Genomic DNA, 25,245 nt, shown 5'->3' with positions numbered 1-25,245 from the left:
GACTTACACACACCTTTTCTCCAACAGCTTTCTGTAAATGGTGTTAAATAAAATCAGCCATAGATCAAGAGGCCGAAATGCGATCAGAAGGCAGGGGTGGACATAGGAAAACACAGGAAGCAGAAAGGAGGGAGACTGAGGTGGAGGGAACTGAAGGTGTGGAGAAGGAGCTTTCACCTTCTGGGGCCTTGGTAGAGTAGGGAGGTTTTTCTCTGCCTCGTTGAGCCAGCAGGTTTTCACCCCAAAATCTGGCCCCTTCATCTTCATTGGTAAAATTGAACAACTGGGATTTAGTTTTTAAAAGTAACAAGCCCTGTGAGTTTAGTATCATCTTCAGATGACCACTTGCCACAATAACGGTAAAATTTCTTTGTTCTTGTGAGCTCATGTATATCATTGTATCTCCTTGTAGACTAAAGGATCCAACCAGACTCAAGGATTTCTGATTGGCATACATTTTTGTATGAAGATAACAATTTATGGTTACATTTGTTACAACGTACTATATTTGTGACTCAACTCTGGTTTGGAATATAGTGTATGTAATTATAAAAATTTAAGGTTTTGAATGTCTAGTTGGCTTATCAAAAGCTGGTTTAAGATGTGTGTCTAAACTGCTACGCCTTTGCTAACTACTGAGCACCAAGCTGCTATAAAGTGTGGATAAGCACAACACAGGCCAAATGAATAAGGTAGGCATTTCATTCTAAAATTTTATGTTATATAAGAGCATTATATGCATTCATGGCTTTGTGATTGTGACAGACTCCTGGAACCATAGTTACAGACCATTGTGCCTTCGATGTGGTTGTTGGGATTTGAACTCAAGACCTGGGGAAGAGCAGCCAGTGCTCTTGACTTCAGAGCCATCTCTGAACCAATTATATTTGATAACAAATAAGGTATACTGAGTAATACGTTATACATTTCTAAGGCCTATTCAGCTTCACCGTGACATTGTGTAGCTTTGTGTCCTTGCTCACCTTGTTGGGCTTTAGCTATTGGAAAAACCGAATTATACAAAAACTGTGGTAACCTATAATGGTATGTGATAAAAGCAAGACACCAGGCTCTTATGGACCAAGGCTACAGCATTTATGGTTTATTTGGATGATAAAGGAGCTTCACCTCAAATTACAAAGACTCAAACTTAACAGAGACAAAGTTGCAAAATCTGAATCTTAGGAAAGTTGCCGACTTATTGTAAACTGTTGAGGACAATTAACAATGCACGTCAAGCACAGGAACACGGTTTATTAAGCTCCTGTGTATGTTTCCAAAGTTAAGCACAAAACAAGTTACTAGAAACTAGGGAAGTTTGTTCAGGTCAGATATCCTTACTATTACCGCCCTGAAAACTGATGCTGCCCTGGGTCTTCTCCCTGCACTGAAATGAAGACTCCCACAGTAGAACCTTCAGGGATTGTCCATTAAGGGAGAAGTCTGTCATTTTTAAGAGATTTGGAAGCTGCTTGGTCTGTACCTACTTACTCAGGTGAAAATCATGCTCCCCAGAGCTCTGATAGTGTTGACTAGGGAGAGTTTTGTCAGTTGAACAGCAAGAAACAACACGGGCTTCAGGTGCTGCTCAGTTCTCTCCCTGTGTAAACATCATAGGCCACTTTCCTAGAGTTGCTACTGTGTCCAGACACTGATCACATTGTTGCGAGATTCTAAGAAGAGATAAATCCACCCCACAGATTTCAATGTAACTTTTTACTATCCCTTTTTGTAAAGGAAGATGTTTTACAATGATTGCTCTCAGTAACCAACCACTTGCATCTTGTGGTGAGTAATTGGATAGAAAAAACAGTGAAGTTTAAGTAGGTTCTAAGTAAATGAAAGCTTAAGTTGCAAGACTCTTAAAACTGTGCTTTGAGATCTGTGGATGTGACTTATAAAGGTCAGAAAAACTGCTGTAACTGTAATTTATAAAGGTCTAAGGAGGGGGCTGGAGAGATGGCTTAGTGGTTAAGAGCACTGACTGTTCTTCTAAAGGTCCTGAGTTCAAATCCCAGCAACCACATGGTGGCTCACAACCATCCTTAATGAGATCCAATGCCTTCTTCTGGTGTGTCTAAAGACAGTGACAGTGTACTTACATATAATAAATAAATAAATCTTTTAAAAAAAAGGTCTAAGGAGGTGTTTTAAGGTGTGCAAATGCAATTGTAAAGGTCTAAGAAAGTGATTTAAGGTGTATGTAAAAAGGAAAACGTTGCCTACCAAGCACAAGGCCCTGGGTTCGGTTCCCAGCTCCAAAAAAAAGAAAAAAAAACAAAAACAAAAACCAAAAACAAAAACGAAAACGTTTCCGATTTCTTCCTTCTCTATGCTACTGTTATATTTAGACCTAGAAAGCTCAGAGTTTAAATCAATGGAGTTCAGAAGAGTTATTGATCTAAGTATGATAAATTGCGATTGCTATTACAGTCACAAGCTCAAGATGATGAATTTCCTATGGTATGCTATACTTCTAAGTACAGACTAAATGTGTTTCTCACTGACCTAAAAAATGTCTGTCCAATCTGTATACACCCAGTGTTCTGGAGAGAGGAAAGAGTGCTCATGCTTTTAATGCCAAGTCATTTTGGGGTCCTCGTGCTTTTACTACAACTCAAAGGCATAAGTCTGTTGCCTTTTCTACAATGTGACATCCAGTACAGAACACAGTGGTATGTCAGCATGTCTAAAATTTATCTCATTTTGTAAACTTAAAAAATCTTCTAAGCTTTGAAGAATCTACCTGAATCCACCTCTCATGAGTCAAATGGATTCCGGATAAGTACTGTCTATCAACATCCTGCTTCATCTCCTGCCTATTCAGTTTATTCCCAAGGGTGGGGTTTCCTCCTCCTCTCTGAGGTCTTGGGATGCCCCACCCCCAACTAATGAGCCTAAAAGTTTCAAAAGATCACCTAAGGAACAAATTCTTCTAATCTCCTTAACTTCACCTTCTGATCCTTATCTATACAGATGTGCTTCAGGGAAATGCTAGCTCCAGGTGTTTCCTCAAGTCCACATGCCACACAGCTTCAAAGCACCTGCCCCATGATGGTTCAACTTAAAGATGAGTCTTCATTCCTCAGCTGCAGATGGCCCTGCAGAGGCTGGACAGTGAGGTCCAGTCTGCTGTTTTTGAACCTACCCAGCTTCCCAGCTTTCTTGGGTCCTCAAAGAAGTTGTTATACCCCAGAGATCAGGAGGCAGTCTAAAGAGTATGATGACCCTGTGAGGCCTCATGGATCACCCCTTCCAATTTTTCACCATACCGAGTAAATAAGAGGAAGGGATGTCTGTAACCAACAACCACCCACCTTCCAGAACCAGCCAGCTCTCAGACCCTCAGTGTCAGAAGCCATATCATCACCAGCCACCAACTGTGACACTGTGGCCACAAGTCGAGCACCTTTATCCTGCGCAGGTCTTTTTGTCTTCCACCCACTACCCACCCCCAATAAATCTCTCACATGAAGCCTGTTCTGTGGTGTGACCTTTGCAACATCCCTTAGCCCTCTGATCCAAGTGAGAACTCTAATAAGCCTCCCAGGGAACGATCAATATGGAAGGGCTCAGCCCACTGGAGGTAATCCTGGGTGGTGGTCGTGGATTGTACAAGAAAACAGGTTGAGCATGCCATGAGGAACAAGGTAGTTAGCAATGGTTCTCATGGTCTCTGCTTCAGCTCCTACCTCTAGAGTCCTGCCTCAAGATCCTGCCCCGAATCTCTTCAATGATGGACTGTGATGTGGAAGTGGAAACGGAAATATATATGTTCTTCCTCAAGTTGCTTTTGGTCATGGGGTCTTATCACAGCAATGGAAACCCTCACTAAGGCAGAGGTGCACAAGGGCCTTACTCTGCTCCCTGCATTCACCACCTTCTCCTGCAGCACAACCCTGCTCTTTCCTTGCCTTGGAGCTTGTTGCTGTAAAATTATAAGAAATGCTGTCTCTTACCCTGCACTAGATCAGGCACCGTAGTGTCCCAACATACCTGGTAGACGTCTTCATCTCAGTCAGCAAAGCGTCTCACCCGCTCTGCTCCATCCAGTATCACACTGCTGATGGCTACTTTCTGAGCCTGGCAGCCTCTCTCTAAGAGCCATCTAGTTGCCAAGGCAGGTTGCCACCATGCCAGAAATACACACCCCAGCTTCATGGTGGACTAGGGAGTCTAGCCACCACACACTCTCTTGAACTTAAATCTCCACATGAAAGAACACACAACACAATGACCTCTGATCCAATTGATAAGATAGAATTTGCTCATCTAGACATACAAAGCCCTGTACACATCCATCCCTTAAGAACAGTCATAACAACCTGTAAATGTGCAGAGAGAATCCTAACATCTGTCTCCATGTTCTCTCCACTGCCTCTCTCCTTCCTTGTTCCAGTCTCCTCCTCTCTACAACCTTTCTCCTTCCTTCTAGTCTAATGACAGGCCTAGTTCTATCTTGTACTGCCTTCAACTGCGTAATGACATCGTGCTATAACAGCTCCTAGGGATCTGATTCCCTCTGACCTCCCATTGGGTAGTGCCATCTAGGGCTGGTTATAAAGTCCACACAGCCCACAGGACACAGATCCAGGATCTTGGATGGGGTGATGGTGCCGGGCAAGCTGCTCCTGCTGCTGGCGGCCTCCCAGACCCTGACCCTGACCCAGACCCGCGCAGGTGAGTGCGGGGTCGGGAGGGAAACCCACTGCGGGGAGGGGCAGGGGCGGCACCCGGGAAGCCGGGTCCCCGCCTCGCTCACCAGACCCCCGCCCCTTCGCCACCGGGGTCCCGAGCCCCGCGTCCTGCTCCCAGCCCGGCCCGCGCACCCGCCGGGGGTCCCGGGAGGAGGTCAGGGTCTCACCGGGCGCCGCCCCCAGGCTCACACTCGCTGCGGTATTTTGAAACCGCCACGTCCCGGCCCGGCCTCGGGGAGCCCCGGTTCATCTCTGTTGGCTACGTGGACGACACGGAGTTCGTGCGCTACGACAGCGACGCTGAGAATCCGAGGATGGAGCCTCGGGTGCGTTGGATGGAGCATGAGGGGCCAGAGTATTGGGAGAGTGAAACGCAAAGAGCCAAGGGACAAGAGCAGTGGTCCCGAGTGAACCTGGGGACCGCGCTCTGCTACTACAACCAGAGAGAGGGCGGTGAGTTACCCCGGGTCGGAGGTCACGACCTCTCCTCGTCCCCACACGGGCTGGAGATCCCCTAGGCCCCAAGTCTAGGGTTATGGAGCTGAACCAACCAGACCGGTTTCCCTTTCAGTTTTGAGGAGGCCGCGGGCGGGTGGGGTTCTTCCCGGGGGCGGGTGGGCCGGGCTGGGCGGGGCGGGGCCGGGTCTGACCGCGGGGTCCCGCAGGCTCTCACACCATCCAGAGATTGTCTGGCTGTGACATGGGGTCGGACGGGAGCCTCCTCCGCGGGTATGAGCAGTTCGCCTACGACGGCCGCGATTACATCGCCCTGAACGAAGACCTGAAAACGTGGACGGCGGCGGACGTCGTGGCGCAGATCACCCAGAGCAAGTGGGATCAGGCTGGTACTGCAGAGAGATACAGGGCCTACTTGGTGGGCGAGTGCTTGGAGTCCCTCCGCAGATTCTTGGAGCTCGGGAAGGAGAGGCTGCTGCGCTCAGGTGCTGGGGCCGCGGGCTTCTCCTCCTCTGCACTCGGGCTGGGACTCAGTCCTGGGAAAGAAGAAACCCTCAGCTGGGTGATGTCCCTGTCTCAGAGGGGAGACAGTGTCCCTGGGTCTCCTGATCCCTCATCACAGTGACTGCACTGCCTCTCCCAGGGCCCAGCCTTCTCCCTGGAGAGTTCTGAGTCCCTCTCAGGAGGGAAGGAGAGAATTTCCCCACTTAACAGCAGGGGCTCCCTGCTGTCAGCCATGACCTCTCCCAGGCCAGGTTCTCTGCCCACACCCACTCTCTGAGGACACTGACTCCTGTCCTGCTGAGTGTGTCAGCCCTTACACCTCAGGACCAGAAGTCTGCTTTACCTCATAGGAGACATGGACTCCACTACACTAGGCTGGTTCCCCCAGTTTCTAGAACTTTCTAAAGAATACATTCTCACAGATCCCTCCCTGATGTGGGGTTTGCCTCTCTTCCACACCCCATTTCTCTCTATTCCTACAGAGTTGAATGGTCCCATGAGCCCTTATGGGTACCCTGGAGGAACATAAATTGTGGGATTTCTTTTTTCTTTTTTTCTCTTTTTCTTATTTCTTACTTTCTTTTTTCTTTCTTTCTTTCTTTCTTTCTTTCTTTTTTTTTTTTTTTTGGAAAGCATCATTTTGCTTCTAGTCAGTTTTTCTCTACAAACACATATTAAATCAATTACTTTCCATTCTGTCTTCTCTTCTGTGATCACCCATCTCATGCTACAGAACATCACATAAGGACGGCCATGTTGATCCACTGGCTCATGTGGATTCCCTCTTAGCTTCTGAGTCCCTCAGGAAAGTGTGCAGTTCTGTGCTGAGGGGACCAGCTCTCCCTGCAGCTCTCTAGTCAATGACAGTTGAAGTGTCAGACACACACAGGTCAGTGTCATTGTCTTTACTATGTCTTGTGTGGACTTTAGTTTGTCTTGTTAACTGTGTGATTTCTTAAATCTTCCACACAGATCCCCCAAAGGCACATGTGACCCTTCACCCCAGACCTGAAGGTGATGTCACCCTGAGGTGCTGGGCCCTGGGCTTCTACCCTGCTGACATCACCCTGACCTGGCAGTTGAATGGGGAGGACCTGACCCAGGACATGGAGCTTGTGGAGACCAGGCCTGCAGGGGATGGAACCTTCCAGAAGTGGGCATCTGTGGTGGTGCCTCTTGGGAAGGAGCAGAAGTACACATGCCTTGTGGAGCATGAGGGGCTGCCTGAGCCTCTCACCTTGAGATGGGGTAAGGAGGGTGTGGATGCAGAGCTGGGGTCAGGGAAAGCTGGAGCTTTCTGCAGACCCTGAGCTGGTCAGGGCTGAGGGCTGGGGTCATGACCTCCACCTTCATTTCCTGTACCTGTCCTTCCCAGAGCCTCCTCCATCCACGAACTCCAACATGGAAACCAATGTCATTTATGTTGTCATTGGAGCCCTGGTCATCATTGCAGCTGTGATCATTGGAGCTGTGGTGGCTGTTGTGAGGAGGAAGAGGAGGAGGAGAAACACAGGTAGGAAAGGGCAGGGTCTGTTTCCCCTCAGCTTCCTTTAGAAGAGCGCTCTGCTCATTAATGGCAAACATGGCCACACCCCACATTGCTGCTGTCTCCAACTGGGTCCCCTGTTAGTTTTAGAAATTTCCTCCTGTCAAGACCTTCCTTGAACTCTCACAGCTTTTCTTCTCACAGGTGGAAAAGGAGGAGACTACGCCCCTGCTCTAGGTTAGTGTTGGGGGCAGGATTGTCCCTGAGGTTATTGGAGTGAAGCTGGAGATGTTGGGAGCTCAGGGAATCCACTGTAGCTCCTCCAGAGAAATCTTCTGGGGGTCTCAGTTGTACTGTGATATGAACACATACATACCCATACACATATACACATATACACATACATATGTTTTGTTTTACCCTAGGCAGGGACAGCTCCCAGAGCTCTGATGTGTCTCTCCCAGATTGTAAAGGTGACTCTGGGGTCTGACTGGGGAGGGACAATGTGGACATGATTGGGTTTCAGGGACTCCCAGAATCCCCTGTGAGTGGAGGGAGGTTGGGCTGTTGTCTTCACAGTGATGGTTTGTGACTCTTGTTCTCTAGCATGAAGACAGCTGCCTAGAGTGGACTGAGTGACAGACAATGTGTTCAGTTCTCTCCTGTGACATCCAGAGCCCTCAGTTCTCTTTAGACACCAGTGTCTGAAGTTCCCTGTGATTCAATGTCTTCAGTGTGAAGAACTGTGGAGCCCAGCCTGCCCTGCACTTTAGGACCCTGTCCCTGTGCTGCCTGCTTTCCCCTCCACAGCCAACCTTGCTGGTCCAGCCTTGGTGTGGGGGTTGGGGACATCTGCATCCTGTGAGTCTGTGCTACCCTGAGCTGCAGCTCCTCACTTCCACACTAAAAATAGGAACCTGAATGTGAACTTGATTGTTCACATCCTTGACCCAAGTGTTGATTGCTTTTTTGTTGGGAGCGATGCCCTTGAAGCCCTCCACTATTAATGTTATTATTATGGTTAGAATTAAGTATGACTGGGTTCATAGAAACTCCCCAGCCAGCTGCAGGAGACTAATACAAATCTGGTGATCAAAATGAATAATAATATGATAAGGCTGTGACCTTGTTGAGAAATATATCTGACGTTAAGATACCCAATGTGATGACCTGTAAACTTTCTGAAAACCCAACATTCTGCTGACTAATAATATGACAAACCTGTGACCTTTCTAACATTCTGTCAACATTAGCCTATTCCCTGACCACACGAATATTGTGTAAATGTTTCTTACTTCCCCCCTCCCTCTGTTACCCACATTATGGTATAAATTCAGCCTTGGGGAAAAATAAAATTGTCGCCTTGATCAGACTCTTGTCCTGGCGTCCTTCTTCGTGTCTCTTGTCCCTCATTCTCTTCCAGGTACACCCTGCACCCTCATTAACTGTCCTGCAGGACGTGACACTTTTTAAATTTCTAGATGGAATATTTAGAGGTTTTTTGTTTCGGGGTTTTGTTTTTGAAAAAAAAAATGAATGGCAGATGGAGAAGCTTCCAGAATCTGTGTCACTAAGCTGTGTGTATCTGGAGGGACAGGGAGAGGCTGTGGGAGCTGAGTGTGGACAGGGCTGTGCCCAGGTGTGCTCAGTCAGTTCTTGTCTGTGATGGGCTCAGGCCTCAGCTCTGTCACCTCCAGGCTGTGCCCTCTCCATCACTGTGAAGACATGGGGAGAGTCTGTGATCACAAGTACACAGGGAAGGCCAGAGCCTTGTCCTGTCCCCAGGATTATGAGCCCCCAGGGCTGAAGATCAGAGACTCAAGTGGGGTCCTTTAAAGTGCAGGGTGCACAAGATAAGTCACTACATCTCCTCCCACCCACTTGATTTAGCTGCTAATGATGGGGTCGGGAAGCTGCCCTGGGCTCTCCCTGTAGCCATGCTGCTGTGGTGATTTCTGCTTCTCCTTTCCGGTGTCTTTCCCAGGGTTCCCAGGGGTCTGGTGTGGTCTGTCTGCTCATCTCTCAGGAGCACGTCCACAGCTGAGATAAGACCTAACAGAGAGGCTTCTCTCTCCTGTAACTTGGGTACCGATTCCTGAACCTGGACTGTCTTACCTTTTCCATCTTGTGTACTGGAGTTAACTCCCTGAAGTCTCTTAATCTCCACCCCCAACTCTGTGGACCTGGGTCTTGGAGCTGATGCACCTGTGGTTGCTCTGCCTTTGGATGGCTCTGTATGGCGGGAGAGCAAAGTCCCCCTCAGAGGCCTGTGACCATTTAAATCATCTCATATTCATGGCACTAAAGACACGGGAGGCAGAAGCTGAGGTAGAAACCTGACAGCTCAGCAAGGAAACTTTATTTTCTTAACTATATATGGGATACCTATTTACCAGCCTGATGCTACAAGTAAACTCCATCTAGCCCTTCAGAAATCTGTCTGTGTCACTCTATCAGTCTAGTCTACTTTTTTTTTTTTCCCGGAGCTGGGGACCGAACCCAGGGCCTCGCGCTTCCTAGGTAAGCGCTCTACCACTGAGCTAAATCCCCAGCCCTAGTCTACTTTTCTCTTGAGCTCCTGCAAACCCAAGAGGGCTCCTGAGCTCTCTTTCCTAGATTTCTGTTTTACCTGTGTCCTGCCACCTCCTTCTCCGTTCTTCCTGCAAGTCCTAAGAGAAAATCCTATTCCATAAAGGCTCTTCAAAGCTTTCAGAGACAGAGAAAGAGAGATAGAGAGGCAGACACAAGACCCAGACCCAGACCCAGACCCAGACCCAGATCCAGACCCAGACACACACACACACACACACACAGACACACACAGACACACACACACACACACAGAGAGAGAGAGAGAGAGAGAGAGAGAGAGAGAGAGAGAGAGAGGTGTCAAAAGTCCAATTACTCATAAAAGAAGTATTTAATTCCTCCCTTATCCCCTCACCTGCTGAATCATGTCACTGTCATGGGAGTTGGGGTTGGGAGCTGTCCAAGGTAAACAACTACAGGTTCAACCATTTCACCTTTAAGGTGGAAGGAGGACAAGGCCACCTGCTGACTTTGCCTCAGGTCATAGAGCACAGGACCACAGGACCTCTCCCAAGCACCTTGCCTTAAAATAAGCAATATCTTTCCCTTCTTTAGCGGTCTTATCTGTGCAGAATTCAAAGACACATAAACCACACCAGGACACATATCCTGGATCTGCCAAATGCGGTATCTACTGAGGATTTTATATTTTGCTAACCGTTAGGTTTTCTATATAAAATATTCTGTATAAAATTCTATATAAAATTTCTGTATAAAATATTCTGTGACATGGGCCTGTCAGTGGTTAGGAGCTGAACATTTCTTGTCTGTGCTTTTCTGGCTGACAGGGGAGGGCAGTGGCTGGTCAGGCTCTCTCCTTTGCTCATTCTGGGTGAGTGGCCATGGTTTTCAGAGGACCTCCTGGGTCAACCCTGAGCTTTATGACTTTTGATGCAATCTAGAGCTTTTTGTGTCCTGTGTAAATATAAACAAATCAGCATCCCCAACACCATAGATTTGCTGACTTCCATTCTGATGTTAACACATCCTTGTAGTATATAGGGTGATTTAACTGCACAGTTTTTTCCCTTGATCCAGTGTCTCTTATTAATGTTCAGAAAATCCAAAGTTAATGGAGCACACTGTATTCTACCCCTGGGGCATTATTCTTTCTTTTTGTTTTATAGCTGTGTTCTTTAAGGTGTCATTGGGTCTTTTCTACCACTGTTTGCCCTGCAGAATTGTGTGGTGTAGCTGTAATGTGCTTTGTAATGAGGGAAGAATTGCTGCATCTTACTGGAGACGTATGCAGGGGCACTGTTGGTCCTAGTTTGTACACCTATTCCCACCAGAGCCATGCCTTCCAGTAAATGTGTAATTACAGAGCCAGCCTTTTCAGAACTCAAACCATTTGCCCATTGGAAGCCTGAGTATGTGTCAGTGGTCTGGTGCAAGCCTTAGTTTTCCAAATTCTGCAAACTGAAACACATCTATCTGCCAAATTCCACTTTTTTTTTTTTTTACTTTGTTGGTGCCCTTAGAGTTACTTCTAGTGTGTAATGGAGTTTGGTTGTACAAAAAACAAGTAGGGCATTTCTTTATAAATTCCTTCGCTTGTTGCCAGGTTACAGAATTTTTCCTTTAAACCTTAACTGTTAATATAGTGGTTTTCAGGAAAATCTGAGGGTCCTAAGACACTCCTTATGAATAATTGGTCAGTTCCTTCATTCCCTGTGCTAATGGCCCTGACAATACTGTGATAGACTAAATGTGGGTGATAAATCATGGACAGTTGCTATTTCTGATTGCCTGGTACAGTGGCAAAATAACATGAATTCTGAATTATCCAGGGTAAATTCAGCAGTTGCTGTGTGCAGAACAACTCTTTCTGCATATTGAGACTCTGTCACTATATTGAGATTCTGGAAAATGTGATAATACCATAAGGATTGCATACAACTCTGACTTTTGAACTGAAGCCCATGAGCTTTTAATTACACATTCTTTTGTTTTTTACTGACTTATAAGCAGCCATTACCAGCTTTTTCATTCAAACGGGAACGTAAGGTCTTCAGGAATTAGTGTTCTTTTTGCAATACATGGGACAATCCAATTAGTTCCTTTTGTAAAGTGAAGTGGCTTTCTTTTAGGATCTGTGCTAATCGCTCCCAAATACTTGTTACAAACTCTTTGCCAGTCCTCATCGATTACCCTTATTGACGTAATCTCACATTAGTATACGGCTCTATAATTTTTCATGGGTCTATTCCTACAATTGACACAATCATACTTTTATAATTAAATCAGAAACTTTTTGATATAAGGCTTTTAGTTTTTTACTTTCAGTGTGTGCTAAGAAGCTTCATTCTAAAATGCTACTTCCCTTTGTCTAATGAGCCCCGTGGGAGAACGGGTTAAAGACCAAAGAACAGGGGTGGGGGCGAGGGACCTCAGCCCCATAAACTGAGGCAAGTTGCAGGTGGCAGCTCAGTGCTTGGCATGGCCGCTGGAGGAGCCACCCATTGACGCCTGCCGCCTCCTCCTTATTCGGGCGGGGCCCAGCACTGTCTGGGCTCAAAGTTTGCGGCCTCCAGTAAGCCACACCCTTTGTCTGGGAGTTGAACTGAGGCGGCGATAGGGTGGGGACGGCCATCATTGCCCTGGCGGACAGAGTGGGCGACAACAGAAAGTGTGCGGGCTCCGTACAGGCGCTTGGACAGGTGCGGTGATGTGGGGCTGCCGGGTCCGGGCCTCCGCCTCATCGCCGCCGCCGCGCTCGCCCCCTGGCCAGGCTCTGCCTGGCGCCCGCCAGGAGGTAAGCCAAGCGGAACCTGACTGCGCACCTGGCCGCCGCTGCCCTGAACCCCGAAGTGTCTGTTCACTATCTACTCGCATGGCGACCTCCTCCCAAAATCGCCAGCTGCTGAGTGACTATGGGCCTCCATCGCTAGGATACACCCAGGGAACTAGAAATAGCCAGGGGCCTCAGAGTAAATGTGCAGAGCTGCTGGCCACCATTGCAGAGTCCGGGAAAGAGATCAGATCCAGGTCTGCAGGGAGCAAGAGCGCCATGGAGAGGCTAAAAGGAGGCGCCATTCATGCCCAAGCCTGGTTCCGGAGTGCTTGGCTGAAATGGAACCTAAGGTCAGGTCCTAGCCCCTGGCCACTCTGAAGGTCCATCTCGCTACCCCGTGGACAGGAGAGGCTTTGTCCAAAATGGCAGTATTTTTTCCAAGACGGTCATTAAGCTCTGAATGGACACTCAGAAGATTGGAAAACATTTCGCAGTAACTGAAGGTGTGCATTTTAAGTAGTTAGGAAGGACCCAGCTCTTTTTTCTTTTCAAGCATTTGAAAGATGTCTGTGAAGCCACTTCACAGCAAGCTATTGTTTGTCCCCAAATACCAGTGTCCCCTTTAACCTTCCTTTGGACACATTTTCCACTTGCATCGCCCCAGTTGACTTCCTTTCCATGAGTTCACCTGCCTCTGAGGAGTTGAGTGCAAACCACCAGGCCTTTGCTCAGTAGCTGGCCCGCCTGTGTGCAGTGTAGACCCTGCTTCCTGGAGCTTCTCTGCTTAAGCGTTGGCATGACTGAGTGCTTTGAAGTCCATCTTTAAAATGCACAGGTGATAAAGACAGAAGAAAGGGCCATCTACCCAACCTACCAAGCAGCCTGTAGATCTCAGTTCCATGGTTCCTATGAGGCAAACACAACATCTTGAGGAAAACGACTGAAACGTTGTATCTTTGTATTTATTACTTGGTATAACAAAGCTTAGTTTCATTTAAAAAAAAAAACACAAGACAAAAGAACCAAATACAGTTCACTTTGAAAACTATGCTACCCACATGTATGTCTTGTAGTCTCTTCTCTTTTCTTTCTTTTCTTTTCTTTTCGTTTTTTAAAAGATATATTTGTTTATATATGTGAGCATACTACCACGCTCTTTAGACACACCAGAAGGGCAACGGATACCATCACAGATGGTTGTGAGCCACCACGTGGTTGCTGGGGATTGAGCTCAGGACCTCTGGAAGATCAAGTGGTGGTGCTCTTAACCACTGAGCCATCTCCCCAGCCTCTGTAGCCTCTGTTCTACTAAGGCTAACTCTTTCTCTTCCAATCTGTTAGCTGTCTTGGCCTGTCAATGTCTGAATCTCCTTCTAACATCTGAAACAAATCACTTAATCTTTGTGCAGCTAATCCAATGGTGGGCCAGAGCCAATTGACATCTCCCATTAATTTCTGAAAATTGAGACTTCACAAATGATTCTTTCCAATTGGTACCCTCTGAGGTTGAATGTTTTGTTGACTTATGTTAAAATATAGATAATGAATACAATCTCTTCTCTCTTCTCTCTCTCTCTCTCTCTCTCTCTGTCTTTCTCTCAGCAATCTGGAAACCTCAACAAGGCAAAATTCTTTTGGTTTTAGTAAACATTTTTTCCCTAAGTTATCTGCATCAGAATCAGCCATCAAAATATCACCCATGCAATGGTAAACAATAAATTGAAGAAATTGCCTACAGATTATTTCTGGTGGCTGTCGCTTTAAAGCCGCAGGACACAGTGTTGGATGTTTAGCATTCCCTGTGAAGAATTTCCCACGGATATCATTGGACAGGTTGAGCATTATTATATTATGTAGTATGAAGGCAATTTTTCCTTAGTTGAGATTTTCTTCGTGATTCTTAGTTCCTAGCTGCCCTGAGGCAAACAGTTCCTACTTTTGCTGTAGGGCCTCAAACAACAACCCCCAACCCCCATTATGTTTCCTGTTGGCAAGGAGTTGCCTTGGAGTCTCTCCTGGACCTAGACTCATTGGTCCAGTGGCAACCCTTACTACATTGTCTGCACACTCCTGGCAGCCTAGGCCTTCTTTTGTTGTGGTTTGCCTGGAAGTTTGATGCTAATTCCACTGCCCCAAGGACAGCTGCCTAGTCAGGTACTCAGGAATCAGGTGACTTCACCAGAACCTTCTCCCCAGTGTACTTATATATAATAAATAAATCTTTAAAAAAACTAAGAATGAAACAACTGTCTGTGGTGTCTGTAAGTGCTCCGTTTGGGTGGGACTTGAGCCAGGGTCACTCTGAGGCTTGAGCCCTATTGTGGGGCAGGGTCATAGCAAGGTAAGGCCCAAACCCGTGAGGCTGTGGCTCCCCAGCTGCCTTCTCTTCTGGTTCTACTCACTTTCTAAAGTGGCTGTGGGTGGTGAAGCTGGGGGACAGCTGGGGGTCGGGAGGTAAAGAGGAAGCTCGGTGTCCTCATGCCTCATCTCACCCCAACGCGTTCCTAGTATGAAGACCTGAACAATGGTGTGCGTGAACACAGACACACACACACACACACACACACACACACACACACACACACACCAGCAAGGCTGTGTAAAGAGTCTGCAGTCCCTGGGAGGGATCAGAGAGTGTCAGCCAGGGCAGGCCTGGGGGCCTTGGGAAGCTTGGGAAGCCCTGGTAGAGGTCTGGCTTGTCTGCCCTTTCTCACTTGGTCCGAAGTTCAGAAGGTCATAGGTGAAGCCCAGGGATCCCAGGTCTTACTCAGACGTGGATCTGTATCTGTAGAACAGGCCTGTTCTGGGTTTATCTTGGAGCCCTTGGCAGTGTCGCTGGGATCCCTGGAGGGGAGAGCAGGAGGTGGGAGAAGAAAGAAACAGTGTAGCCCAGCAGCTGCCTGAGCTGCTGCTGCACCCGAGCACCTGCTCTCTGCAGGCCTTGATTTCACTTCAGGGTCAGGCACTCAGGCACCGGACCCAGGTCCCCCAGGCTAGAACTGTGTTGCTGATCTGAGATTTCAGATCTCGACAGTTGCTTTACAATTCAGTTGTGATGCCAGCCTTGGCACCAATGGGTGTTGTGAGGGTGGCCATGTGGGTGGCTCAGGACAGATAGGTGGTGTTACTCTTGGTCACTTGGGGAAATGGATGTCTTCAGAAAGACATGCCCCAGAGCACAGGCCTTCTGGGAAGGAGCAGCTGCCTCTGCTCAGAGGAATGAGCAAAAGTCTTGTACCTTTGTTGTTCCTGCCTGCACCTCTCTGTGTGCCCCTCTGGGTGAGCAGAAGAGGGTGGTCTCTGCACAGAAGAGGTTTCTCACAGCCAGGGTCTCATCAGGCTGAACTACCTCTACACACGGCCAGATGCCTCAGCCTCCGTCTCGCTCTTCGTTTTTACTTTCAGAATATTTTCTGTGTGTGCACAAGTTTTGACAGCATTCATCCAAGTGCACTAACTGCATTGCCTGTGGAGGCCAGCAGAGGGCGATGAACTCTGGAGCGGGTTACACATGGCTGGGAGCCACCTGACTTGAGTGCTGGGCATCTCAGCTGGGTTTTCTGCAAGAGCAGCAAGTGTTCTTACCACTTGCCCTCTCCTCCAGAGATCCTCCTTTCTGAAGAGATCTGGCCGCCACATCCTGGCGGGAAGGGAGGGATGTTCACAGAGAATACAGCCTTGCTGGGTTCCCCCACTCAAGACAATTAACCATTAGCGTTCCCTTTGCCCAGTCAAGTGTGCTGGATAGTTTTAAATGTCAACTTGACACAAGCTAAGCCCCTCACAGGAGGGAGCCTCAGTTAAGAAAACTCCCCCATAGCATTGGGCTGCAGGCAAGCCTGTAGGTCATTTTCTTGATTAGTGAGTGATGGAGAAGAGACCAGCCTTTCTCCCTGGGCTGGTGGTCCTGGGCTCTATAAGAAAACAGGACTGGGCCCATTTTTGAAAAGGGGATGTAGGGTGGGGAGACGAATGTGTGAGGGGGGATTAGAAGGAGGGGGCTGCAAATCCAGTAAATAATGGAGAGAAGGAAATGCTGATTTCAGGGCATGGTGGTGCAGGCCTTTAATCCCAGCACTTGGGAGGTGGAGGCAGGCAGATCTCTGGGTTCAAAGCCAGGCTGGTCTGCCAGAGCTGTCAGAGAAACCCAATCCTGTCTGGAAAAATCACAGAGGTGGATGCTGGGGGAGCAGGCTGAGCAAGCCAGTAAGTATCCTCCACCATGGCCTTCGCATCAGCTTCTGCCTCCAGGTCCCTGCTGTTTGTCTTTCTGTCCTGACTTCCTTCCATGATGAACAGTGATGTGGATGTGTAAGCCAAATAAACTCTCTCCTCTTTCCTTGGTCATGGTGTTTACCACAGCAATAGAAACCCTAACCAAGGGGTTGGGGATTTAGCTCAGTGGTAGAGCGCTTGCCTAGGAAGCGCAAGGCCCTGGGTTCGGTCCCCAGCTCCGGAAAAAAAAAAAAAAAAAAGAAACCCTAACCAAGATGGGTCAGAGTTTGGTTCTCACACAGTACAGTCTCCATAAAAGCCCTAGAGAGTTCGAGGCAGATGTCTAACAGGAGATCCCAGGATTCAAACCTTATACGTGGTGCAACCCCTTAACCCTCCCAGAAGCCAATACAGCTGCTGCCCTCTTCAGCCATCTTCAGAAACGTTCTTGCGATTAGTGGCTGCTGTAGGAGCTGATGAGCCCCCAGACCTAAAAAGGAACCAGAGGGTGAGGCTGGAAGGGTGGCTCAGAGGTCAGGAGCACTGGCTGCTCCTGCAGAGGACTTGAGTTCAGTTCTTAGGACACACGCGGCAGCTCGAAACCATCTGTAATTCCAGTCCCAGGGGACCTGTCGCCTTCCTACGGCCTCGATGGGCACTCCACACACATGGTCCACAGACAGATATACAGACAAAATGCTCACATACATAAAGTAAGATTTAAAGTCTTAAAAATAAGGGGGCTGGAGAGATTGCTCAGTGGTTAGAGTACTATCTGCTCTTCCAGAGGCCCTGAGTTCAAATCCCAGCAACCACATGGTGGCTCACAACCATCTGTAATGAGGTCTGATGCCCTCTTCTGGTGTGTCTGAAGACAGCTGCAGTGTACTCATAGATAATAAATAAATAAAATAAAAAAAAATAAGGATTCAGATAGTGTCTTCTGTGGGTAATATTGCTCCTTGGATACAGAACGCTTATGGTGCACAGATGTGCATGCACGCAAAGCCCTCATAGACATAGAAATAAATCGGATGTGGGGACTGAGTACCACGTAGTAGGCTATGAGGCACCTGAGAGACTGCACACCTCCCTGGAAGCAAAAGCCAACAATGCGATGGACTTTTACTCTTTTCCTTTGCACACTTTCATTACACACTCTGAGGGTACACTTCAGCACGCTGCCACTTTAACAGAACCCCCTTCTGGCAGAAGCCTGTTCCAAGTCTGGTGAGTGTTTACAAGGTAGGCACGCAGTTGCAGCCAGCAACTGAGCATTCATTACTCACAACCACTGAGCCTCAGAAGCAAGCTCACGGACAGCTGCTTTATCCTGGGAGCCTCCCTGGGAGCGTACAGTGGTGTGTGTGTGTGTGTGTGTGTGTGTGTGTGTGTGCACATGTGTGTGCATACGCACACAAAAGCTCTTGTCTCTGCTCTTAGGAACAGTCCTGAGCAGTGCTGTGCTCACAATGACCTGTGTGGAACCTGCTCAGGGCCCCGGGTCGCTGGGAAGAATCTCAGCCGTGGTATTTGACAGCAGCAGAGAGATGCACTCAAGCTTTGAAGTAGTTTGTCATTGCAACAGCTGGGTTTTCAATGCACTACCTAATCGATTCATTATTAATTAGTTCATGTATGCTGGTGAACACTCAGATATATCAATTGGAAAAGGCTGTTACCAGGACTGATTGAAGCTGCTTGCTACAAAAGCCCAGCTACCGAAGTTCCATGTCTGTGGCTCATATAAAGGCAGGAGAGAACTGAGTTCATGATGCCTGCTGACTTCGCACCTTCCCTGGTAAGCAAGCACACATTCTGATACATTTCAGTGCGGTTTTATTTTTATTTTTTATTTTATTCTTTAACATGGGAAAGAAAGGGTTCCTTTCTTTCAAGATTTATTTATTTTATGTCTATGAATACACTGTAGCTGTCTTCAGACACACCAGAAGAGGGCATCAGATCCGATTACAGATGGTTGTGAGCCACCCTGTGGTTGCTGGGATCTGAACTCAGGACCTCTGGAAGAGCAGATAGTGCTCTTAACCACTGAGCCATCTCTCTGACCCTATGCTTTTCTCTTCTTTTCTTTTCTTTCCTTTCCTTTTCTTTTCTTTTCTTTTCTTTTTTTTTTTTTTTCAGAGCTGGGGACCGAACCCAGGGCCTTGCGCTTGGTAGGCAAGTGCTCTACCACTGAGCCAAATCCTCAACCCTATGGTTTTATTTTTAACACACACTCACTCTCGAGCACACACACACACACACACACACACACACACACACACACACACACACACTGAAGTGCCAGTTGTTGTCCTGGAACTCCAGGTAGCCTAGAGTTCAAACTCCAAAGATCTGCCTGCCTCTGCCCTCACCTCATACCGTAGTGCCTGGACCAAAGCCATGGGAACCACGCCAAGGTTTTAATAACACCTTGATAAACTTTAAAGGTTGTGACTCCACGCCTCTCCTGCTGCCTGGTCCTGGGCAAACAGTGGGCACCTTTTGGTTGACGGATGTGTTCTATATAGACGGGATCACTGCCAAAGTGACAAAGTCACCCAACGATCAGCTTCAGACTACAAAGTACTCAGGATATTCAGATTCCCGAGTTCAGAGGAAAGTGACATGAACATAGTACAGAACTCGGAACTCAGGAATCCCGAATCCTGAGACTGCGAAACCCAACCAAGTCCCGCAGTGTAGAGAGCTCGGCAGAGACAGCTTCACTACTGAGAAGACAGAAGGGGATACAGGAGTAACATAGGAATAGTAGGGAACGGGTAAATTATTCAGTCTATTCTTATACACAACTTTGTGTATTGATACAAAATTATTGTATATTTTTACAAAATTATATTAGCTTTGTTAATTGAAACAAAATTGATGTTTATTTGATTACATTAGTATAGATCTTTGTGTATGGATTCAAATTAAGGTTACAGTTGGTTACATTGGTATAGATCCCTGGATACTGATACAAAAGTAACGTTATATTTTGGTAACAACATAATAACTTGTAACTATGTATCAACCACATGACATTAAGATACCTATGCATTTCTTAACAAGGCAATGGGAAGGACTAGTCCTTTTGAAAGCGCCTATTACAAACTATTTTAGAAAATTTGTAAAATGCTAATGAATAGTTAATCAAACTTTTGTTTGTTTGGTTTTGTTAGGTACTACTCTTCAAAAAACCTCAGACATCTACTGAATATAACATTCAAAGATGTCCTATTAATTTAAGACTAATTTTTTTACAATGAGATGTGTCCTCTCCTGGCAGCACCGCCATACTACTTCAAGGAAGACGCTGAGCATTGAAGAACCTCCTTACAGAGTTTGCTTCACATGTGGCTGCCACTGGGCAAGAAACTGCCCTTCCTTCAACTGCTGACAGAATACTGTCCAGCCTGGACCAAGAAAGCACAGGAAGGCAAATGCTGAACTCTGTCAAGACTAGGTAGAGAAGAAGTCCCTCATGGTTCACAGAACAATCTGTCAGATGCTCTGGCCAGTGGCCTGAAGACATGGATGCTCCAAACTTCCAGAAACCCCTGGGTGACTGTCCAGGTAGCCAGCAGTCTCTGTCCTTCCCATGGTTTCAGAAGCTGCTTGTTCTGCACTTCCTGTCTCTTTTGATAACATTTATTCTTCTCAGGTCTCTGATGGGGTTGAAGACTAGATAGCTAAACTCTCACAGTTAAACCTAAATTGTTTCGGATTTAAAAATGTTTTAAGGGTTTTTTTTATTTGTTTTGATTTATTTTAGTTATATGAGCACACTGTTGCTATCTTCAGATACACCAGAAGAGGGCATCAAATCCCTATTACATATGGTTGTGAGCCGCCATGTGATTGCTGGGAATTGAACTCAGAAACCTCTGGGAGAGCATTCAGTGCTCTTAACCGCTGAGCCATCTCTCCAGCACTGTTTTAAGGTTTAAAAAGAGGTAGGTTGATAAGTGTAAGTTTTGATAGAAAGTGATTTGTGTACAGACCTTTGGACTCACCGAGCTTGGATAGAGAGTGGAACACTTTCTCCAAGGTTGCCAAATTCAAATAAGTGGACTGGACTTTGTGAATGTGATGGTTACCCGACTATATAGTTTATTGATGTTGGGAAAACAGCAACTGTTCAGACAAAAAGAGGGGAATGTTGCAAGATACCTGATCACATTGTGTAGCCCAAGATCGTGAACTTAAAACAGGAAAATCCTGTCTCTGCTTGTGGAGTTGCACAGCCCTAAGAGATGCCTTTAAGCCAAGAGCGTTCTGTTCAGTGTGGACAGGTTGTTGTGGTGCAGCTCAGACTTACACACACCTTTTCTCCAACAGCTTTCTGTAAACGGTGTTAAATAAAATCAGCCATAGGTCAATAGGCCGAGCATGCGATCAGAAGGCAGGGGTGGACATAGGAAAACATAGGAAGCAGAAAGGAGGGAGACTGAGGTGGAGGGAACTGAAGGTGTGGAGAAGGAGCTTTCACCTTCTGAGGCCTTGGTAGAGTAGGGAGGTCTTTCTTGGCCTCGTTAAGCCAGCAGGTTTTCACCCCAAAACCTTCTGTCCTCATCATCTTCATTCGTAAAATTGAACGACTGGGATTTAGTTTTTATAAACAACATACCATGAAAACAGATGTTTTAAGATAGAAACCATGTGTCTGTGCTCCATGTTGGCTGATGACCTCATCAAAATATACGCTTCCATATGACTGGCAGCCATCTTTATTATGGTTAAAGAGTCCACGCCCTGTGAGTTCAGGATCATCTTCAGATGACCACTTGCCACAATAACCTTAAAACTTCTTTGTTCAAGTGAGCTTTCTGTATCATTGTATCACTTTGTAGACTAAAGAACTACCAATCAGACTCGAGGATTTCTGATTGGGATACATTTTTGTATGAAGATAACAATTTAAGGTTACATTTGTTACAACGTACTATATTTGTGACTGGACTCTGGTTTACAATATAGTGTATGTAATTATAAAAATTTAAGGTTGTGAATGTCTACTTGGCTTATCAAAAGCTGGTTTAAGATGTGTGTCTAAACTCCTCCGCCTTTGCTAACTGCTGAGCACCAAGCTGCTATAAAGTGTAGATAAGCACAACACATGCTGGATGAATAAGGTAGGCATTTCATTCTAAAATTTTATGTTATATGAGCATTATATGCATTCATGCCTTTGTGATTGTGACAGACCCCTGGATCCATAGTTACAGACCATCCTGCCTTCGATGTGGTTGTTGGGATTTGAACTCAGGACCTCTGGAAGAGTAGCCAGTGTTCTTCACTTCTGAGACATCTCTCAACCAGTTATATTTGATAACAAATAAGGTATACTGATTAACACTTTCTACATTTCTAAGGCCTATTCAGCTTCACCGTGACATTTGTGTAGCTTTGTGTCCTTGTTCACCTTGTTGGGTTTTAGCTATTGGAGAAACTGAGTCATACAAAAACTGTGGTAACCTATAATGGCATGCAATAAAAGCAAGACACCAGTCTCTTATGGACGAAGGCTACAGCATTTATGGTTTATTTGGATGATAAAGGAGCTTCACCTCAAATTACAAAGACTCAAACTTAACAGAGATCTGAATCTTAGGAAAGTTGCCGACTTATTGTAAACTGTTGAGGACAATTAACAATGCACGTCAAGAACAGGAACACGGTTTATTAAGCTCCTGTGTATGTTTCCAAAGTTAAGCACAAAACAAGTTACTAGAAACTAGGGAAGTTTGTTCAGGTCAGATATCTTTACTATTACAGCCCTGAAAACTTTAAGATGTTGGAAAACTGATGCTGCCCTGGGTCCTCTGCCTCCACTGAAATCAAGACTCCCACAGTGGAACCTTCAGGGATTGTCCAGGTAAGGGAGAAGTCTGTCATTTTTAAGGGATTTGGAAGCTGCTTGGTCTGTACCTACTTACTGTACATAGTAAATAAGAGGAGGGGATGTCTGTAACCAACAACCACCGACCTTCCAGAACCAGTCTGCTCTCAGACCCTCAGTGCTAGACACCACACCATCACCAGCCACCAAATGTGACACATTTCCACTGTGGACACAAGTAGTGCACCCTTATCCTGCCCAGGTCTCACAGACGGCTCTTTTTCTCTTCCACCCACTACCCACCCCCAATAAATCTCTCACATGAAGCCTGTTCTGTGCTGTGATCTTTGCAACATCCCTTAGCCCTCTGATCCATGCAAGAAGTCTAAGAAGCGTCCCAGGGTCACCCTGAATGTTTGCCCAGCTGGGCAGGTGTCTGGTGGAGCAGAACCTGAAGCTGCATGAAGTCTGAGCAAAGACGGAAATTGTAAACGGACAAAGAGTGGAAGGGCGCTTCTTCTCATTCCTCTTTCAATACTGTTTATTTGTCTGTCAGTCTATCCGTGTGTCCCATGTGCTGGTATGTGTGTATGTATGTGTCCATGTATGTATATATGTCTGCATGTATATACGTAGGTTTGCATGTATGCACATATGTATGCAGGCATGTACATATGCATATACATGTATGCCTGTATGTATGCATGTATATATGTGTGCATATATGCTTGCATGTACATATGTATGCATGTATGTAAGTATGTATATCTGTCTCTATATGTATCTATATCTATCTATCTATCTATCTATCTATCTATCTATCTATCTATCCATCTTACCTCTCCTCAGTCCCTCCACAATCAGATTGGCCTGCTCTGAGGGAAGAAAAAGTCCCTATTTTTCCCCTCCCCCCACATGCCCTGAATCTCTTCAATGATGGACTGTGATGTGGAAGTGGAAACTGAAATAAATCCGTTCTTCCTCAAGTTGCTTTTGGTCATACATGGGGTCTTATCACAACAATGGAAACCCTCATTAACACAGAGGTGCACAAGGGTCCTACACTGTTCCCTGAGTTCTCCTGCCGAACAACCCTTCCCTTCTCTTTCCCTGGAGCCACAACCCTCATTAGCTCCTAGGATCTGATTTGCTATGACCTCCAACTGAGTAGCGCGATCTTGGGTTGGTTGTAGAGTCCATGGAGCCTGACTCAGACCTGTCCGGGATATCGGATGGGGGCGACTGCGCCGCCCACGCTACTCCTGCTGCTGCTGGGGGCTGCCTTGGCCCGAACCCAGACCCTCGCGGGTGAGTGCGGGGTCGGGAGGGAAACCGCCTCTGCGGGAAGGGCACGGGCGGCACCGGGGAAGCCGAGTCCCCCCATCGCACAAGAGACCCTTCGGCTCTTTTCCACCCGCGTCCGGAGCCCCAGGCCCTGCTCCCCGCCCGGCCCGCGCACCCGCCCGGGGTCCAGGGAGGAGGTAAGGATCTCATCCGCGCGCCGCGCCCAGGCTCACACTCGCTGCAATACTTCAAAACTGCTGTGTCGCGGCCCGGCCTCGGGAAGCCCGGGTTCATGGAAGTCGGCTATGTGGACGACGCGGAGTTCGTGCGCTTCGACAGCGACGCGGGCCCGGTGGATGATGCGGGAGGGGCCGGAGTATTGGGAGCAGGAGACGCAGGGAGCCAAGGAAAAGGAGCAGACTTTTCGAGTGAACCTGAGGACCCTGCTTGGCTACTACAACCAGAAGGAGGGCGGTGAGTGACCCCGGGCCGGAGGTCACGAGCCCTCAGCGTCCCGACAGGGGTCGGAGACGTTCCGGGTTCCAAATCTGAGGGTTCGGGAGCAGAACCCACCGGGGTTCGGGTTCGGTTTTGAGGAATTCGCCCCTGGGCAGGTGCGCGGGTGGGCGGGGTTAGGGCGGGGTTAGGGGGAGCGAGGGCGGTGTAGGGCGGGTGGGGCCCGGGCGGTGCAGGGGCAGGCGGGCTGGCGGTGCAGGGGCGAGACAGGGTCTGGCGGGCGGGCGGGCGGGGCAGGGGGCGGCAGAAGCTGTATGAAGTCTGAGCAAAACGGAAATTGTAAACGTCCAAAGAGTGGAAGGGTGCTTCTTCTCATTCCTCTTTTAATACTGTCTGTCTGTCTGACTGTCTGTCTGGCTGACTGCATGTCTGTATGTCTGATGTGTTGGCAGGTATGCATGTTGCACATATGTATATATGCATGTATCTACATATGTATGTATGTATGTATGTATGTATGTTTGTATGTATCCGTTTCTATGTGTATCTATATCTAACTATCTGTCTATCTGTCTGTGTATCTATCTGTCCATCTATCTATCTACCTATCCTACCTACCTCTCCTCAATCCCTCCAAAATCAGATTGGCCTGCTTGAGGGAGAAAATGTCCCTATTTCTTCCTCCTCCCCCCACTTGCTCTGACTTTATCAGTCTCTCCTGTGATTATATCAGCAGCAGCATCCAACAGGCAGAGGACAGACAAGTCCTCAGGACTGAGGGGCAGGGATGAGGTGGGAACCCCCCCCCTTCTTTGCATTCCAACTGTTTTTTAACCTTGGGTCCTCCATCCAGAGGGTAGGTCAGGGGGAGGAGCTCATCCACATTCTCCTCCCTCAGCTCTCCCTGGGCGACCCTGCACCAGGAAGCCATGCTGTTTGCATTTTGTCAACCTGACACAAACCAAGACAGATTTGGGAA

General features: G+C 47.3%; 1 protein-coding gene across 6 annotated transcripts; it reads left to right on the top strand.

Annotated features, from left to right (window-relative positions):
• The first annotated feature begins 4,421 nt into the window (after positions 1–4,421).
• LOC147998484 (RT1 class I histocompatibility antigen, AA alpha chain-like) lies at positions 4,422–8,513 on the top strand. 6 transcript variants are annotated; one of them, XM_087598596.1, is made up of 8 exons: positions 4,422–4,680; positions 4,881–5,150; positions 5,363–5,638; positions 6,630–6,905; positions 7,033–7,170; positions 7,348–7,380; positions 7,569–7,616; positions 7,750–8,513. In XM_087598596.1, the coding sequence occupies exons 1-8, from the start codon at positions 4,611–4,613 to the stop codon at positions 7,752–7,754; spliced, it is 1,116 nt and encodes a 371-aa protein (XP_087454722.1). In that variant the 5' UTR covers positions 4,422–4,610; the 3' UTR covers positions 7,755–8,513. The 6 variants fall into 6 exon arrangements, with proteins under 6 accessions (XP_087454722.1, XP_087454720.1, XP_087454724.1 ...); XM_087598594.1 differs by having other exon boundaries at positions 4,462–4,680; positions 7,333–7,380; XM_087598598.1 differs by lacking the exon at positions 7,569–7,616 and having other exon boundaries at positions 4,462–4,680.
• Positions 8,514–25,245: the final 16,732 nt, after the last annotated feature.

This window comes from Rattus norvegicus, chromosome 20, assembly GCF_021556685.1.
Source record: "Rattus norvegicus strain SHRSP/BbbUtx chromosome 20, alternate assembly SHRSP_T2T, whole genome shotgun sequence".
Classification (NCBI taxonomy): domain Eukaryota; kingdom Metazoa; phylum Chordata; class Mammalia; order Rodentia; family Muridae; genus Rattus; species Rattus norvegicus.
This window is presented reverse-complemented; position numbering and strand designations above follow the sequence as displayed.

Bases quoted from the DNA above. Each gene is read 5' to 3' on its own strand.
- LOC147998484 (XM_087598594.1), top strand. From the start codon at position 4,611: ATGGTGCCGGGCAAGCTGCTCCTGCTGCTGGCGGCCTCCCAGACCCTG. The intron at 5,639-6,629 runs GTGCTGGGGCCG...TCTTCCACACAG, and splicing joins GGAGAGGCTGCTGCGCTCAG to ATCCCCCAAAGGCACATGTG. The intron at 6,906-7,032 runs GTAAGGAGGGTG...TGTCCTTCCCAG, and splicing joins GCCTCTCACCTTGAGATGGG to AGCCTCCTCCATCCACGAAC.